Here is an 18264-nt window from a genome sequence, read left to right on the forward strand (position 1 = left end):
GACCAATTTCAGGTTATTGATGGTTTAACAGATGGCTCACAAGATGCCTGAAAATTCCATGAGTAGCTCTCACAAGCCAATACAACCCTTCCCTGGGGAAGGGTCCTTTCAGGCCAGCAAGTCCTGGTTACCAAGTTCAACTTTGAAATGGATTTTTATAGAAATACATTGTCCATATTCTCCCTTTTAATGAGCCAGGTAAGGGCTATTCACTGACTTCAGTTTAATGCTCCAGGAAACCAGTTGGATGCGTTGAGGTGTGTTTTCTGTATCACTCTCTGTGAGCTAAACTGATCCTAAACATAATCTAGTTCCAGACCAGACCATTGAAAGAAATAACAAATCTCAGAAAACACAACTGATACATTTAAATGAAGGCAGACATACAAGAGAATCAAGACACCATTTGTCTTACCAAGGTACAGAATCCAAATGCACAGCAAGAATGATCCCCACTGTGACCAAAAGATCCCAATGTAGAGTGAGGAAAGGTGCTACAGATGGAGGTTTCTCTGGTATCACAGCTTTGCTATATTGGCAATATGATCCCTTGGCATCCAGAATAAAGCAGAAGCTGTGTCCATCTACAGTGAGCCTCTACCAATCAAAATTTGGAGAGTATACAGGGAAATTTTCAACAACCACAGTTTACATGTAAGTACTAACAGGGTAGTGGTTATTGTTTATCTTCTATAAACTAGGTAGGAGGTCTACAGGGAAAAACAGGGAGAAGATTAATTTCTGTTCTACTGTACTAGTTTTCTGTTGTCATGTAACAAATTATTCCCAAAATATTTATTATCTCACAGTGTCTGTGGGTCAGGTAGTCATGTATGGTTTAGCTGGATTGTCTGCTTCATGATCTCATAAAAAGCTGCAATTAAGGTGTCAACCCAGGGCCTTTCATTTTATCCAAAGGCTCAACTGGGGAAGGATCCACTTACAGGCTCACAAGTAGGTGTCACCAGTTTTCAGTTCTTTGCAGCTGCTGGTCTGGGTGCCTCTGTTCCTCACTGGGTGTTAGCTAGTGGATTCCCTCAGTTCTGAACCACTTGAGTCCCTCTTCACCACAGCATGCAGGCTAAGAGGGCAACAGAGCACTACAATGACAGAACTCACAGTCGTATGTAATCCACTCATGGACACGATGTTGACATTCCTTTATCTATCCTATATTCTATTACTTAGAAGTAAGTCTCTAGGATTAGTCAAAACCCAAGGGAAAAGGATCATAAAAGGTTGTGAATCCCAAGATTAGGGATCACTGAACACCATCCTACAAGTCTGCCTACTACAACCACCCTCTTGGGACACAAATGGAAAGACCAAGCCCAATCAAACATCTCCTTATGTATCTCCATATGAAACCAAATCATGGAATTTCCCAAGCATGTTGATAAGGCCTCATGAAAACAAAATGTGAGAGGATAAAAGTAGAAGAAATTAAGCTTGAAGACACAAAAGTCTGTTCAAATGTTCTAAGCAAACACTATCTACTTCAGAAAAAAGCTCCCAGGAGCACCTGCATTTTAGCTAATCCCAACTTGGAAGCCATGTTTTCTGAACAACCAAATGAGTGACTTAAAAGAGGAACTTCCCATCTGAATAGATTTGAATGCCAAGAAATCTAGTTTGCTCTGCAATCAAGTAATCTTCAGAAATTTGTATTTATGACTGCAGAATATTTTTAAAATAGATTTCATGCCATTTTTCTGCTTGCTGTTTTCTGTGAGATCTAGCCTCCCCACAGCAGTTTTGCCACATCCACCACAGCTGCAGAAACTGCTGGAAAACTGTCAAACCTTGATGTCGCCTACATGTTTCCTAAGCTCTACACAACCACTTGGTCTCAGGTATGTGAGTATCTCAACATTCAAAGTCAGTGGCTTGCCAGAAAGGCTGTCTCTGAAGGACTTCAAGGGATTTAATCCACTAAGGGAAAAACACATACTAAGAAAACCTGGAACATTCTGTCCTAGATAACTGTGTGCCAATGAGGATTATCTTAAAGCTACAGGTTCAAAGCTAGTCTGTACATTTTACTGTCCTTTCTAGAAACACTTGCAAATTACTTTCTATTAAAACCACCCCTAATCCCTAATCCAGTTATAAAAATACTTCAGGCTCATTGTGTTGCTTGTGACCTGTATTGTACTGTTAAAGAGATACTTGAGGAACATTGAAACTTAAACAGGACTATACTTAAAAGACTGTAAACCAACAGCCCTACCTGAGGAAAAAGCAATCGCAAACCACCTTCAAATTCACATGTGGTATACACACTTTGATCCTGAAGACATGCTGAATGGTAACAGAACATACATGTGCTGATCAGAGAACAAATGCAGAATCCCAGGTTAAGACTCAAAGGCAGACAGGAAGGTTAGAGAGCAAATGGCAAAGGGAATTGTGTTAAGGCTGTAGCTATCTTCCAACCAGGAAAGTAACTTGATAACACATCTTTAGTTTGTACAATAAGGCTTTGGGAATATAGGGGGGATGTTCTTACCTCTCGCAGATGTATGTTCTCTTTCTCCTTTTGATCTAAAATCACTTCCAAGTGGCTGACCTGAGACTCCGCCTCTGCCATCCGCCTTGTCCGCTCATTATCATCCTCCAGGCTTTTGGATGGCAAACCCTTGCTTTGCAGCATCTCAAGAAGCTTTTTTATGGATTCATCTCGGGCATTGAGGGTTTGCTTCTGCGTTTCAATTCTCAGCTCCATCTCCTCTAATGTCTTCCTCAAAAGGAACAGCTCCTTGGCCTGCCTGTCATGCTCAGCTTGCAGCCGCCTGAAGTTCTCCTCCGTCAGCTCAATAGTGAAGTGCTCAGCTCCCCGGTTGCCGCTCTCTTGCTGCAGGAGGTGATTGAGGTCTCTCTGGGTTCGCAGTTCATCCTGAAGGGCCTGGATCGTCAACTGCAGGTGCTGCAATGAGAACGAAGGTGCAGGAGAGGGGAAAGAAGAGAACAAAGTGAATGGCAACACCAGGCATGATCTTGCTGCTACCACACCATGAAGATGGAATGCTAATCATGAGGTCCCGAGGGCCAGCCGTGAAGTCCTCCACAGTGACTTCAGAAGCATGGGACAGCACATGGAGAGGGGGATATTAATTCAGTGATGCTTTCTGAATGTCTTAGGAGAAGAGAAATGTACACATACACAGAAACGGTATATTAGTGTCAATCACAAGGGAAGTTATACATCTACAGAGTTTTCGTTGAGGAAGTGGAAAGGGTTAGAGGGAAACTCTCACAGACACACCTTCTTGATGCCCACAGTGCTCCAGACTCAGTATTCCTTGTTTCCTAAGGAATTCTTTATTCTAGTATCCATTATTTTCCACAATAAATGCAGGTCCATTTAAAAAATGAAAATAATAGCATCCACTACAAGTAGACACAAACAAGGACTTGATTTTTTTAACAAATAAAGCTGTGAACAGGTTTAGTAAACAGGATTACTGCCTCTGCAAGCAAGAGGGAACAAACACAGACACAGAGAGACACATTCAAACACACAAGGAAGTGAGGCTGTGCAGGGCCAAACAAACAAGCCGTGGAGAGCAGACAAACCTTGGTTCTTCTGGCATCCAGTAACTGAACAGCATGGGAAATGAAAAAAAAATGAAGCAAAAAATCAACACAAAGCAAAGTCCAGTGCAAGCAAAGGATATTTAACAGAAAGAACTTAATCAACATAAAGTACTTTCACAGAGGTAAAAAGAAAAAGAAAAAACAATTTCTTATTACAGCAAAGACCCATTCGCTACACAGAATCCATAGAATTGATGTTTTATAAACGTGGGAGGAAAAAAAAAAAAAACAAAAAAGAAAAACCTAACATGAGATTTATTCTACTTTCGCTTTTCTAAATCTTACTATCCCAGCAACTCGGGCTCTTAGATGTATTACCAGGGAGGAAAGCATTCTCTTGCTATGTCATCTCAGGTCACCATTTTAATCAAAATCAGAGCAAAAGCATCAGAGAAACCAACCAGTCACCACTTGTGAGAACAGAAACCCCTGCATGAAGACCACTGATAGATGCAGCAACATCTTCCCAGCAGGACCAACTCCAGCCTGGTCAGAGGAGGTAACCAGAAACCTCAAAGTGTTTTGTCTTAAATGCCAACCAGGTGGCTTCCAAAATTTCAGTGACTCATTCATTCACCAGCAAGATACTCCTGTCCAGAGATAATGCTAAGTCTAAGACTCTAGACAGACATAAAGCCTAGCTCCTGCCCACAGGGAACTCACAAGTTACAAGGTACCAATATGACATCTAAATTATATAAACATTGGAGCACAACATTGTGAAATCTGTCTGAACTCCTGAAGCTGACAAGCAGAGGTGGCCTACACTCAGGAAAAAGCACTGGGTGATGCATCATATTGACTGTATTATTTAGGGGTATCCATCCCAGTATGCATTGTGTTGAGAAATTCCTGGCGCAGAGGAGAACAGAAATGTCCTTTACATGTGTGTGCAACAGCCTTACCAGGTACTAACTTCAGGGTAAGCAACTGCCATATAGTTAATGATAGAGATTATCAATTATTACTGTACTACAGTGTATTCATGAAGAGTATAAAATATAGCAGTTTTAGTACATTTTCACAAAGTTGTATACTCATCAACACAATAAATTTTTCAACAAGTTCATCACAGGAGCAAATGTTTAGCCTTACAATCAATACATTGGTGATCCACATTGGAGTGCCTGGCTCTGTATTCTGACTCCAGTTTCCTGCTAATTCACATCCTAGGAAGCAACAGATAATGGCTTAAGTACTTGGGTCCCTGTCACCTATATGGGAGATCTGAATCAAGTTCCTGGCTCCTGGATTTAGCTGTTGCAGGCATTTGCAGAGTGAACCAGCAAATGGGAGCTCTTTTCTTTTCTCTCTTTCTCCATCCTTCTGAAATAAATTAACTTTTTTTTTTACAAAAAAATGATTGTACACTTTAGCAGTCACATCCCATCCCTTTCTAACCCCAGAAGCTGCCAACCACTAATTTACTCTGTCCATAGGGCAATGTCTATTCTGAACATTTCATAATAACAGAATCATGCACTGAATGGTTTCTTTCATGTGCATGTTTTCAAAGTTTATCCATATAACAGTATGTATTTCATTCATCTTTATAATTGAATATTACCCCATGAAAGTGATATATCACTCCTTCCTTCCTCCCTTCCTTCCTTCCTTCCTTCTTTCCTTCCCTCTCTCCCTCTCTCCCTTCCTTCCTTCCTTCCTTCCTTCCCAGAGAGAGAGAAAGCCAACAAGAGAACTTCTACCTACTGGTTTACTCCCCAAATGCCTGCATCAGCCATGAGTAGGCCAGGCCAAAGCCAGGTGCCTGGAACTCCATCTGGGTCTCCTACATGGGTCCCAGGGAACAAAGCACTTGAGTCATCACCTGCTGCCTCCCAGGGTACACATTAGCAGGAAGCTAAATCTGAAGCAAGGCAGGACTCAAACCCAGGTACTCTGAAATAGGATGCAGAAGTCCCAAGCATCAGCTTAATCCACTGTACTACAACACCCACCCCAACATTTTATGTACCAATTCAGAGGTTGAATTATATACAAATATTCACAGTAACATTATTCATATTAACCAAACAGTGGCAATAATCCATAGGCTAATCAACCAATGATTGGGAAAATAAAATGTGATCTATCTATTAAATGAAATATTATTCAACCATGAAAAGCAATGAGGTATTGACCAACTATTATACAACATGGATGAACCTTAAAAATATTAAGCTATATGAAAGAAATAAATCACAAAGTACCATACATTATATGATACAACTGATGGAATGACTAGAATAAGTACATCCATAGAAAAAATAAGTTAGTGATTGCCAAGGGGGTGGGGAGGAAGGTGGGGGAATATGGAACCACAAAAGTATGGGGCTTCTTTGGGAGTAGGTGATGAAAATGTTCTCAAATTATATGGGGGGTATTATTTGAACAATTTAGTGAACACACTAAAGCAAATAAATTTTATACTTAAATGTGGAGCATGTAAATTATATCTCAAAAAAGTTATTGAAAAATATGAAGTGAAACTATAAAGTAACATGAACTTTGTCCACCAGTGCCCCATCCCTATTCCACCTCAAAACAAAGTCCACCGGAGTATCCACAGCCTTCAATCAGCAATGTGGCTCCTCTCAAGGCTTTCGGGAGTGTGCTTTGGCAATTGACTCAAGTCTTGTAAATACTCTTGATGATGGCAGAACTTTGTCCTTAGAAAGTAGGTTAGATTTCTGAGATGATCCAAGCTTATCTGGAGACAAATGTGATCCACTGGGACAATCAGAATTTTCATTGCTGAGAATAACCAAAAATAAGACTGCTTTTCTGTATGTGGTTCATAGATTGGCCAGAAGGGAATCCAAAGAAAAATCACCAAAGTGCTCTGAGCACAGGCAGTAACACTGGAAGGACAGCCTATAAAGGAGCTGCCCTTGTGGATGGGTCAGTTGACTGCTGCCCTGATCCTCTGTTCCCATATCTACAAAACGGAGACCCTCCTAATGCCCACTTCATGGGGTTCCAATCAGGAATAAATGAGAGCATGCATCAGTTGCACTAAGAGTGAAGAGAAGGAGAAATCAGGGAGTAAGAGAAGGAAGAAGTTTAGTATAAAGGATAGAAGGAAGATAGGGGAGGAGGAATGGAGGGGAAATTGATCCACTTAACTATTCAATATACATTTAACCGCTATCTCCCCCATACTCATGAAATAGCAAAGTAAGAAGGAGGGAAAGACGGAGGGGGAAGGGGAGGAAGAGAGGAGGAAGGGGAAAAGGAGGAGGAAGGGGAGAAGGAGGAGGAAGGGGATGGAGGGAGGAGGAAAGGGAGGGAGGAGGAGGAAGTGTAGAAGGAGGAAAGAAAAGGAGGAAAGAAGGACGGAAGGAAGGAAGGAGGGAGGGAGGGGGGAGGGAGGGAGGGAGGGAGGAAGGAAGGGAGGGAGGGAGGGAGGGAGGGAGAGAGGGAGGGAGGAAAAAGAAAAGAATTTATGCTCACTATCTCACAGCCAAGTAACCCAATAAGAGCAATAGTATGTCATGAAGATTGCAACAGAAATCAAAGCCAGGTGGCTAAAAAGCACAGAGAGTATGACTCAGTCCAAAGGGCTACAACTGAGCTATCTCTTGAAGGAGTCAGTCCCTTGGAGAATGAGGAAAAGAGAAGTGAAAGTGTCAAAGCCCAGAGACAAAGATAGAGTAGCTCTATTAATGAATAGTAACAGCAAAATTTATTTGCACTCACCACACATCATACGTGCTTCCAAGCTCTTTTAATCCTCACACTTGCCTTGAAAGATAACTACTGTTACAATCTCCACTTAATGGATGAGAAAAATAGAGACAGAAATAAGTTAAGTAATCTGCTTCAGACCACCTAGCTATATAAGTGGCACAGCCAGGTGTTCATCCAAGCAGTGTGACCCCAAAAGTCTCTGCCTGGACCACTATACCACTTGCCTTTGAAATGATCCAAATACTTCAGGATGGCCAGACAAAAGAATGAAGAGGTGGATAAAGGCAGACAGATGAGCATTTATAACAATGATAGCAATTCTAAAAATTAAGAATTAGGCATTCTAACTAGGTCACTGCTTATGTAAAAGTGGTTATGATAGATGCCTCCACATTGAATTTTTACTAAAGAGAAATTCCATTTTTCAGGGAGTCACTTTATTAGTCACTACATGACTTCAGCATGATCAGGTTCAATCTGATCATCAGTCTAAGATCTAGTGCTTCCAATTCTCTTTATGATATTCAAAATTAAGCAAGAAATTTTGTCCAACAAAAGGAATTTTGAGCAAAATGTATGTACCCTGCAGACCATGTTTCTGCTTCAAATCTTTGAGGATGGGGAGGGAATTTGGAGCAATCTGTCTCATATTCATTCTGTCTGTCTCTCTTCCCCTGCCTCCCTTCCTCCTTCTCTCCTATTGTTCTAGGTTTTTTTTTTTAACTTGACCACGTTCATTTTTCTTTAAAAAAAATTATCTATTTATTTGAAAGCCAGAGCCACACAAAAAGAAGAGAGGCACAGAGACAGAGGTCCTCCATCCACTGGCTCACTCCCCAGCTGGCTGCAACGGCCGGAGCTGCACCAATTCAAAGCTAGGAGCTAGGAGCTTCCCACATGAGAAGCAAGGGCCTAAGGACCTGGGCCATCCTCCACTGCTTTCCCAGGCTACAGCAGATAGGTGGATCAGAAGTGGAGCAGTCAGAACCTGAACCAGTGCCCACATGGGATGAGGCACTGCAGGCGGCAACCCCATCCTCTATGCGACAGTGCCGGTCCCAAATAGTTTCAATTCAACCAAGTTTCAAAAATCACTTACTAGATTTCCATCTCTCGTTAGATATTTAACATAATTTCAGTCTTAAAATAAAATAGCAGCAATTTGCAGCATTTAAACTACTAGAAAAATATCTTAGACAATCTAATGGTCAAACTACCAGAAAAAAATACCTTACGCAGTGTGACTCTAGAAGAAATAGGAAGCCTGAGAGTTCTGCAGCCATTAAATAAATTGAGTTTGTAGCTTAAAACTCTTCTTGCAAAGAAAGCCCAGATGCTTTCAATTTACACTGCTCTTCGAAAGAAGAGGAAACTCTCCCCCAACTCACACTGAGAGCTATGATCATCATGACACCAGAGTGAGACATGAACTGTAGGAAAAAGGCAACTTACAGACCACACTTCACATTTAGACATTGTTCTAGGCAAATGGAATCCAGAAGTATCTCTATAAAAAAAAAAAAGTAGTACATTATGACCAAATTGGGTTTCCTCTAGGAATTAAAGAACAATTCAGCATCAAGTATTAACAGAGGAAAGAAGAAAAATTGCACAAATATGCTCAACATATAAGTCATTCATGTCTTTGAAAAAAATCTAAGCAAACTAGTAATCACAAGGAACTTCCTTAACTTTTAGAGTGTACTCACAGAAATTAACAGGAAATATCATTGTTAATGGTAAATGCTAGAAGTACTCCCTTTAGGGGATGGCATCATAGCACAGCAGGTAAAATCACCAGCTGAGACACCAGCATCCCATAAGGTCGCCAGTTTGTGTCCCAGCTACTCCTCTTCTGATCCAACTATCTGCTAATGGCCTGGAAAAGCAGTGGAAGATGGCTCACATACTTGGGCCCATGCCACCCATATGGGAGACCTGGAAGAAGCTTCTGCCTCCTATAGCTTAGGCCTGACCCAGCCCTGGTCATTGAGGCCACCTGGGGAATGAACCAGCAGATGGAAGAGCTCTCCTTCCACTTCTTCGACTCTTCTTCCCCTCCCCCTCCCCCCCCCCCCTCCCCCTCTCCTTCTCCCTCTCCCCCTCTCCATCATGGAAGACCTCTCTGTCTCTACCTCTCTCTGTAACTCTTTCAAATAAATAAAAATAAATCTTTAAAAAAAAAACAGAGAAATGCACAAAAGAAATAAACATGCATTTCATAAAACAGGAAATATAATCACCCAGAGTTTATAGAAAGATGTCCAGGCCAGCGCCACGGCTCAATAGGCTAATCCTCTGCCTTGCAGTGCTGGCACACCGGGTTCTAGTCCCGGTCAGGGCACCGGATTCTGTACCAGTTGCCCCTCTTCCAGGCCAGCTCTCTGCTGTGGCCCGGGAGTGCAGTGGAGGATGGCCCAAGTCCTTGGGCCCTGCACCCCATGGGAGACCAGGAGAAGCACCTGGCTCCTGCCTTCGGATCAGCGCAGTGTGCTGGCTGCAGCGCGCCAGCCACAGCAGCCATTGGAGGGTGAACCAATGGCAAAGGAAGACCTTTCTCTCTGTCTCTCTCTCTCACTGTCCACTCTGCCTGTCAAAAAAAAAAAAAAAAGATGTCCAACCCTATCAGTAACCAGAAAAATGCATGTGAAAACCACAGTGAGAAATCATTTTATAATCCAATGTCTTGGCCAATTACACAAACATAATAATTATTATAATAATAATAGCAGCAGCAACAACAGTAAATCTGACAATAGTATGTGCTGACAAGGAAGCAGATCAACAAGAATTCCTAACACAGCAGCTGTTAAGGAAAACTGGTACAACCACTTAGGAAAAGTAATTTGGCAAGAACTAAACATGTAGATACTCATGCAGAATTTCAGCCTCAGGTACATTCCACAGGCCGGCTAACTACTGCCTGTGAGCCAAATGTAGCCTATTGCCTGTATGTGTAAACAAAGTGTTACTGGAACACAGCAATATCCATTCATTTGTGTATTGTCTACCATTACTTTTGCACTACAGTTGCAGAGTTAAGTAGAACGATAGGCACCATATGATCCACAAAGTCTAAAATATTTACTATCCTGCAATTCAAAGAAAAGGTACACCTAAAGAAGTAATTGCACATGAACACAACAGACACAAGAACATTCTGTGCAGTACTATTACTAGTGGCAAAAACTGCAAACAAGTCATGATCAGAAAAACAAATAAATAGTAGTATGTGAATGCAACAGAAGATTATAACAGTATGCAGAAGAAAAATGACAACTACATGCAAGAGTAGTTAATCATAAAAAAACTGAACCTAAGATGTAAAAAGATAATCTATATAACACCATTCCACTGAGATAAGGCTCAAGGGCATGATTGTTTTAAGACAGGAGAAGAAACAGGAACCAAGATGAACACAGGTATAACATTAACAGGATTGGAAATGATCTCAGCTTGGGGAGGGGAGGGTTGCTTTCTTGGGTGTTCACTTTAGTATTATACTTCATAATTTACATACATGTTCTTTGTACCTTTCCAACAGCATATATAAATCTCCTTAGATGGAGATTCTCTGGAAGGAACACTTGTATTGTATATAATGACCCAGACTCTGGAGCCAGCCTGTCTGGTCCCAATCCCATCCCTGTCACTTTCCAGCTATGTGATATTGATCAAAGTTCTTACTCTCTTGAGTCAGAGTCCTCATCTATAAAGTAGGGATGAGTGACCTATCTTACACCACTGAGTACACATAAAATGATCCTTCAGTGGCAAGCATGGTTTCAGAATATGCTAGGTATTACTCCCATGTGTCAACAAGGCTGCCTCTACAGCCATTTCTTGCACCCCATATGGCTAAGTCAGAAGCCAGAGCCAGTGCACTCTCACACACACTGGCTTATCACAGGATCCAGATGTGAATCTGGCCTACAAAACACAGGAATATGGGATGCAGTCTCATGGCCATGACATATACCTAGGAAATCTGCACACAGCTCCTGAAGGAAATTCACGAAGAACTAGAAACCAGCAGCACCTGAAGTCACCAGCTTTCAGGTCAGATGGAAATTTTTATCTATTTTTGGTCTTTCCACATAGAGAAGTAACTCCAATCCTCCAATCCTTGCCTCTTTTCTCAATCTGTCTTTCTCAAGCAGTGCACAAGTCTAGTGTAGGAGGGAAAGCACGGGTTTTGAGGCAAATTGGCTCCCAGATACTGTGGCTCAGTGATTGAACTTCCCCAAACCATAGCATGGTCATCCATAAAATGAAGATAAAGGTGTAGCCCTCACAGGGTTAGTCAAAGGATTCAGTGAGATGCTATGTTTTCCTCCAGATAGACCCTCCATAAAAGCAAGTCCCTAACTTCAAATACTGGTGATATTGGGGCCAAAATGCAAAGACCTGGTGTCTTCTTTAACCAATAAGGATAGTGAGACATTGATACTGATCATGGCTTTTATCAGATGGCTTTTCAATTGTATTTCCCAAAGTAGATTCCTGGGAAAGCATTCTGCAGGATGTTATTCTTTGTTCTTCTGGGGATTCCATTCTCACGGACCAGGTTACCATCTATTCACTTTATATACGTTTGCACACAAACACACACATCGCCTTGCCAGGGACAACCTCTCATCCTCATTGTACACCATATATAGCCATAATAGATACTCAATAAACAGTAAATGAAAAATAGAACAAAGGATGAGAAGACCAGAAGGGAAATTGTCTCACCAGATGCTCAGCACAAAGGAGCAATGTCACAGAGAACAGGTTTCCAGGCCTCTTTGCTTAAATGTAATTGGGTTGGGGATCAGGGTAGAAGGGAGTGTCCCTGACCTCAGATTACTCTGTTCAGTTCTCTCCCCCAAAACTAAGATGCCTCACGTTCACCAGCTCACTCGTTTGACAGGACTGCTCCAAAGCTGCCAACGCTTTGTCCACTTCATAGCAGAAGAAATCGGGGTGGCTTAAAGGATTTCTCTGCAATCACATCATTAGCAGATACGGGCCAGCGTGTAAAACTGAGCTTTCCTCCAGCCAGTTCTAAAGTTTCCCCTGCTCTAAAAATACTACAGAACCTCATTTTGCACGACTCCTGTAAGCTTCTACTTTCACTTGATTTTGGAAAAAAAGAACAATGAAAATATACGAAATTAAGCCATATTCAAGTTTATATGGGAAAGAGAAAAATACAGTTTGCCTTGGCCAACATTTAGAAAAACGACTTGCAATAGCTACTGGAGTCAGAATCTAATCCAGATTTCAGAATGGCTAAAACACAAAAAGGTAAGTAGAATGAAAATATAATTATATAAATATGATGTGCATGGAACACACAATTACTTAACTAGGGACTAGCCAGATGTTTAGAATCTGCTGTGTCTTATCCCCAAACATGGAAAATATGAGTTCCTGGCAGGTTTGAAAAAAATTTGTGACCTTAAGCTCTTTTCCACACTATGGGGAAAAAACAAAAATGATAAAGTTTTGCACTGTAAAGCAGTTTAAGGTTTCATTGCTATGAAAACGGCCTCCAAGCTATATAAAAATATGAATTGGCTTATACCCAAAAGCCTTGAAGTTTTTTTTTTAATAAATCCATACTCCTCCTCAAGCAAGAGCTTAACATAATTCTTTCAAGGAAAACAGAATCTCTCTTCAGACAACTTGGCCTGGTCTATTTCTCCTGTGACTTTATTTTCTTATTAATCATTTTCCACTTTGTCTCTAATAAGATCATAAAGGCAGGTCCTCTGATCCCTTTCTCCGTAGTCCCGTACAGGATGTATAACACTCTTCGAGCTCCAAACCTTCCTTGAGCAGTGTTCCATGTATGAAAAGACAAATGGCAGACCAGCATGAAACACGTGGCCCTGATGTGCTGGCAGGGGAGTCAGAGGGCTGAGAAAGGTGTAACAAAATTAATATTTAGACTTGGAGTCCCAGGCTTTCTCCTTTAGGGTGGAACACCCTCAAGAAAAGCACACATAGCTCAATGGATAATAGTGAGAGGTAACTTTTTAAAGCACAAAAACACCACATCCCTGGCTTCTTCACACAGACACACAGTCATTGATAACTTTGGAACCCACTTTGGTTGATAATACAAGTAGGTGACTTTTGGCCAAGATGCACAACAATAAGAACGTCAGAAGTGGGAAAGCCCTCCTGGCCCTCCAAGCAAAGATGAGTTCTGGTTTTCATTATAGACCAATACTCCAAGGTGGCACAGTACTGGAATATTGCACTGAGCTTGGACTTAAGGGCTTACATTCTAATTCTAGCTTTGCAGCTAGCCAGCTGTATGATATGGGGAAAATCCCTAACCTTGTTTGGAGTTCCATGAACTGTGGTCAAAGTTGGGTTTTGGATCCTGGACCCGCCCAGGGCAGCCTCTGTTGCCTTGAACACATTACTTAAATGTGTGCAGCATAAAATTATGCACCCATAAATAGAAAATAATCATTGTACCTAATTTTCAGGGCTCACACATAGACCTCATGGGATGCTCATGGAGTCAGTCAACAACTTCCCAGGAGGCACAAAGCATAGTGCCTGGCACATAATGGATACTCAATAAGTGCTGGCTGTTACCCTAACTGCCCTAACTGTGAGACACTGGTGGTGACGGCTATAGGCCTAGAATTTAAGCTTCTCTCCTCCTTTCTCCCATGTGAGCAAGGAAAAGAAGCAAGCATAGTGAATACAAATATTTGACCATCAAATATATCACTGGGAAATAAAATACTGAGCATTCTCGCATTGTTTTAAGTAAGGAAGAACAGAGAACAGTTGTTTTAAGATCAACTCAAAGATGGATCTAATTGATTTCTCATTAACTGACCTACAAATAACTCTAACAGGGGCTCTCAGAAAAACCAACCATTTCTGTTTAAAAGGTCAGTGTTCTTTCCCTATTATTAGCCCACAACACACAAGCAATTAAAGGACAGTAGCACCCCTTGTGTCAACACTTCTCTCCCTGACATGTTTTTAAAAATTAAAAAAAAAAAAAAATGAAAACCCTGGGGCCAATGGGTTAAGCTGCTGCCTATGAAACTAGCAAACAGGTTGTATCAGGTTGCTAGTTTGAGTGCTAGCTGCTCCACTTCCAATGCAGCTCCCTGCTAATGCATCAGGAGAAGCATCCAAGGATGGCCTAAGCGCTTAGGACTCTTCCACCCACATGGAAGATTTGGACAGAGTTCAGGCTCCTGGCTTCAGTCTGGCTTCCCTGTCTGGCACTCTGCCTTCCAAATAAATAAATCTTTTTTTAAAAGTTTAAGAAATATTGGTATTTTTAAATGTGTTTAAAGAAGCCAAAATACATGATCGCAGAAATGATACCTTTAATGGAAACTTTTCCAATATTCAGTCACAGGCCCCAAACAGCTTTCCTTTAATTGCTTACTAAATCTTCAGTGTAAATGCATGTTACAATCTTTATTGCAATTTCCTACCCTGTCACCTTCTCTTCACCCCAGAAATGTTCATTTAACACAATTACTGAGTCATCTAAGTTATTTTTAGTAAAAGGTTTTACCAAATAACCTTTCAAATAACTTAGTGGCAGGCACTCAACAACTCATTTCACCTGGCTCTGAACTATGGCAAAACTCTAGTCTTTACTACTCAAATATCTAAAGAGGAGAACTTTTACCTTTCTGCTTCTCCCTGCTTCCTGAGTCACCCTACTCCTAGGAAGGGGGATGACAGATCCCATGCCCCTCTATATGCTGTGCACTGCAGCAGCAGCAGCACCCAGGATCCACTGGAAAGATAGGGCCTCAGTTACCCACCCCAGTCATGCTGACCCTTAACACTTCCTCCAGGGATCAGGCACATGGAAATTTGAGAAACTGCTTCTCTAAGCTTCATTCCTAAAGGTTTCAGCTTTACTATCTATCACTTTAAGAAAAGATTACTCAGCAATGCAAAGGTGGGGAAGGTAAGCACTGTGCATCCAGTACTGTTGCTTAGTTCTAAGAACCAGACTGAAAAGAGTTTGTGTGAATATTATAAAGTACACATAAAATATGAGTAGGCCCCCAACACTATACACTACTTACAAAGTGGGCCATTCATTCAAATACTAATGAGCTATGAGCTATTTGATAGACATGTGTCAAGATTCCTTTCTGGGGCCAGCACTGTGGCATAGCAGGTAGAAACGCCACCTGCAGTGCCAGCATCCCATATGGATGCTGGTTCAAGTCCTACCTGCTCTACTTTCAATCCAGCTCCCTGCTATGGCCAGGGAAAGTAGCAGAGGATGGCCTAAGTTCTTGGGCCCCTGCAATCATGTGGGAGACATGAAAGAAGCTCCTGGCTCCTGGCTTCAGATGAACACAGCTCTGGCCATTGCAACCATTTGAGGAGTGAACCAGCAAATAGAAGACCTCTCTCTCTCTCTCTCTCTCTCTCTCTCTCTCTCTCTGCCTCTTCCTCTCTGTAACTTTGCCAAATAAATATTTAAAAAAAAAAAAAAGATTCCTTTCTAAGTCCCAAAAGAAATTCTGCCAGGTAAAATTTTGTGTGTATGTGTGTGTGTGTGTACGTACAAAGGTACTTCCAAAAGTTCATGACACCACTTAGGATGCCTACTTCCCATTCTGGAGCACGTGAGTTCAAGTCTTGGCTCCTCTCCTGATTCCAGCTTCCTCCTAATGCATACCCAGCATTAGATGTCTCACATGATAGGGTCTCAGCCACCCACATGAAAGACCCAAGTTGAATTCTCAGCTGCCAGCTTCTTCCTGGCCCAGGCCCAGTCATCAAAGCATTTCAAGAGTGAACCAGCAGATGTGAGCTTGCTTGCTCACTAGTTCTCTCCCTCCCCAATTCCATCCCTTTGCCTGCCTCTCTGCCTATCAAATAAACAAAGAAGTAAACAATTTTTCAGCTTATTGAGATGGAATTAAAAGATAAATTTGGGGTGGCTGGCATTGTGGCCTAGCAGGTTAAGCCATCACCTGCAAGACCTTCATCCCATGTGGGTATCAGTTTGAGACCTGGATGTTCCACTTCCAATGCAGCTCCCTGCTAATGCACCTAGGAAAGCATTGGAAAATGGCTTAAGTGCTTGGGACCCTGCACCTACATGGGAGATCTGGATGAAGTTCCTGACTTTGGCATAGAGCAGCCCTGGCTGTTGCAGCCATTTGGGGAGTGAACCAAGATAGAAGGTCTCTCTGTCTCTCCTTTTCTCTGTAACTCTTCCTTTCAAATAAATAAATAAGTCTTTTTGTAAAAAAAGATAAATTTGGGTACCAAAAATTTTTGAAATCCATTCATAATTTCTTCATACTACACATTTTTATATACTATACTTTTTCCATGAATTTTTCAAGACTCCTCTCATATATAATTATGCATGTCATCTATTTTTGACAGACACACAAATGTCTGAATTTCAATTCTGTACTGCTACTTATTATTATCATAATTTTTAAATATAATCCAAAGAGACCTTTACAAAATCATCTGAAATATCAACCAGGAGGCTTCACAGTCAACTGCTTTCTTCATTTCCATTTTTAAACAGCATTCCCATACCTATGTGTGTTGGAAGAATTCTAAGTGACTGGAAAAGTGTGAGGAGTCGGTGATGAATCCTCTTTTCTCAAACAATAACTTGAACAACGTACAGGAAAAATGTGAATTTGTGGGTTCCTAAGTAGCTAATAAAATAAATATTCAAATTCTGTTTTTTCATTTTATTAATGAACTAGAATCAAGTTTTTTTTTTAATTTATTCCTCTGATATGAAGGAAAAATACTATCATTGTATGCACACAATGCCTATGGTCTTTAACACTTTTTTTTTTTAAGTGGGAAGTTTTAATTTTTATACTTAAGATTGAAAATTATGTTTAAGAACACAGCTACATAGAATATTCAGATATTACATGTTACAAAAGTGCATATGACACAGAGCAACAGACTATTGTACAAAAGTAGAGATTCTACATCACAGCATATCAGGGAGATATTGGGTATTGTGTGCTTATGACATGCCATAGTCTGTTAGAGTGCTGAAGGAAAAATAATATATGATTTTCTGCTCAAAAAAATTCCACTTTCTGTTGGGAAATTAAACTAAATTTAATATTAATTATTATGTTTTGGAGTATTATGTATTTAACTTACTTTTTAATTTTTTATTTTTATTTATTTATTTTTATTTCATAAATGTGAATTTACAAAGTGCAACTTTTGTATTGTTGTGGCTTCCCCCCCCAACCTCCCTCCCTCCCGTGGCCCTCCCCTCTCCCCTCTCCCTCTCCCATCCCGCCCTTTATCGAGTTTCATTTTCAATTACCTTCATATACTGAAGATCAACTTAGTATATACTAAGCAAGGGTTTCAACAGGCTGCACTCACACAACCGCACAAGGTATAGGGTACTGTTTGACTAGTAGTGTTTTTACGTTTCATAGTAAAACAAGGACAGAGATCCTACGTGGGGAGCATGTACCCAGTGACTCCCGTTGTTGATTTAACAATTGGCACTCTTATTTATGATGTCAGCAATCACCCGAGACTCTTGCTATGGGTCTTTAACATTTAGTGAATATAAATATACATTTATGTTTTTATAAATATATATTTATATTTATATATATTTGAGGTGCTTTCACCTCAAATATATGCAAGTAACACATGCTTGTATATATAGAAATTCTCAAAAACTTCACTGTGTTTTATGAAAAAACTACATGTGAATTTCTAAAGTTTTTTTTTAAAGATTTATTTATTTACTTGAAAGGCAGAGTTACAGAGGGGGAGAAGCAGAGAAAGAGAGAGAGGTCTTCCATCTGCTGATTCACTTCCCAGATGGCTGTAACGGCTGGAGCTACGCTGATCTGAAACCAGGAGCCAGAAGCTTCTTCCAGGTCTCCCAGAAGGGTGCAGAGGACCAAGGACTTGGGCCATATTCCACTGCTTTCCCAGGCCATAACAAAGAGCTGG

The 18264-nt window shown here is 40.9% G+C and overlaps 1 protein-coding gene across 5 annotated transcripts in view; it reads right to left on the reverse strand.

Moving 5' to 3' along the window:
• The window catches only part of ERC2 (ELKS/RAB6-interacting/CAST family member 2), a 1040531-nt gene that overhangs the window by 844780 nt on the left and 177487 nt on the right, over positions 1-18264 (reverse strand). For all 5 annotated transcript variants that reach the window (XM_062201107.1, XM_062201108.1, XM_062201106.1 and 2 more), the window contains one exon: positions 2510-2926. In XM_062201107.1, coding sequence (XP_062057091.1) covers positions 2510-2926 — 417 coding nt within the window. The remainder of the gene's footprint in view (positions 1-2509; positions 2927-18264) is intronic.

The sequence above is a fragment of the Lepus europaeus genome, chromosome 9 (assembly GCF_033115175.1).
Source record: "Lepus europaeus isolate LE1 chromosome 9, mLepTim1.pri, whole genome shotgun sequence".
In the NCBI taxonomy this organism is placed as follows: Eukaryota; Metazoa; Chordata; class Mammalia; order Lagomorpha; family Leporidae; genus Lepus; species Lepus europaeus.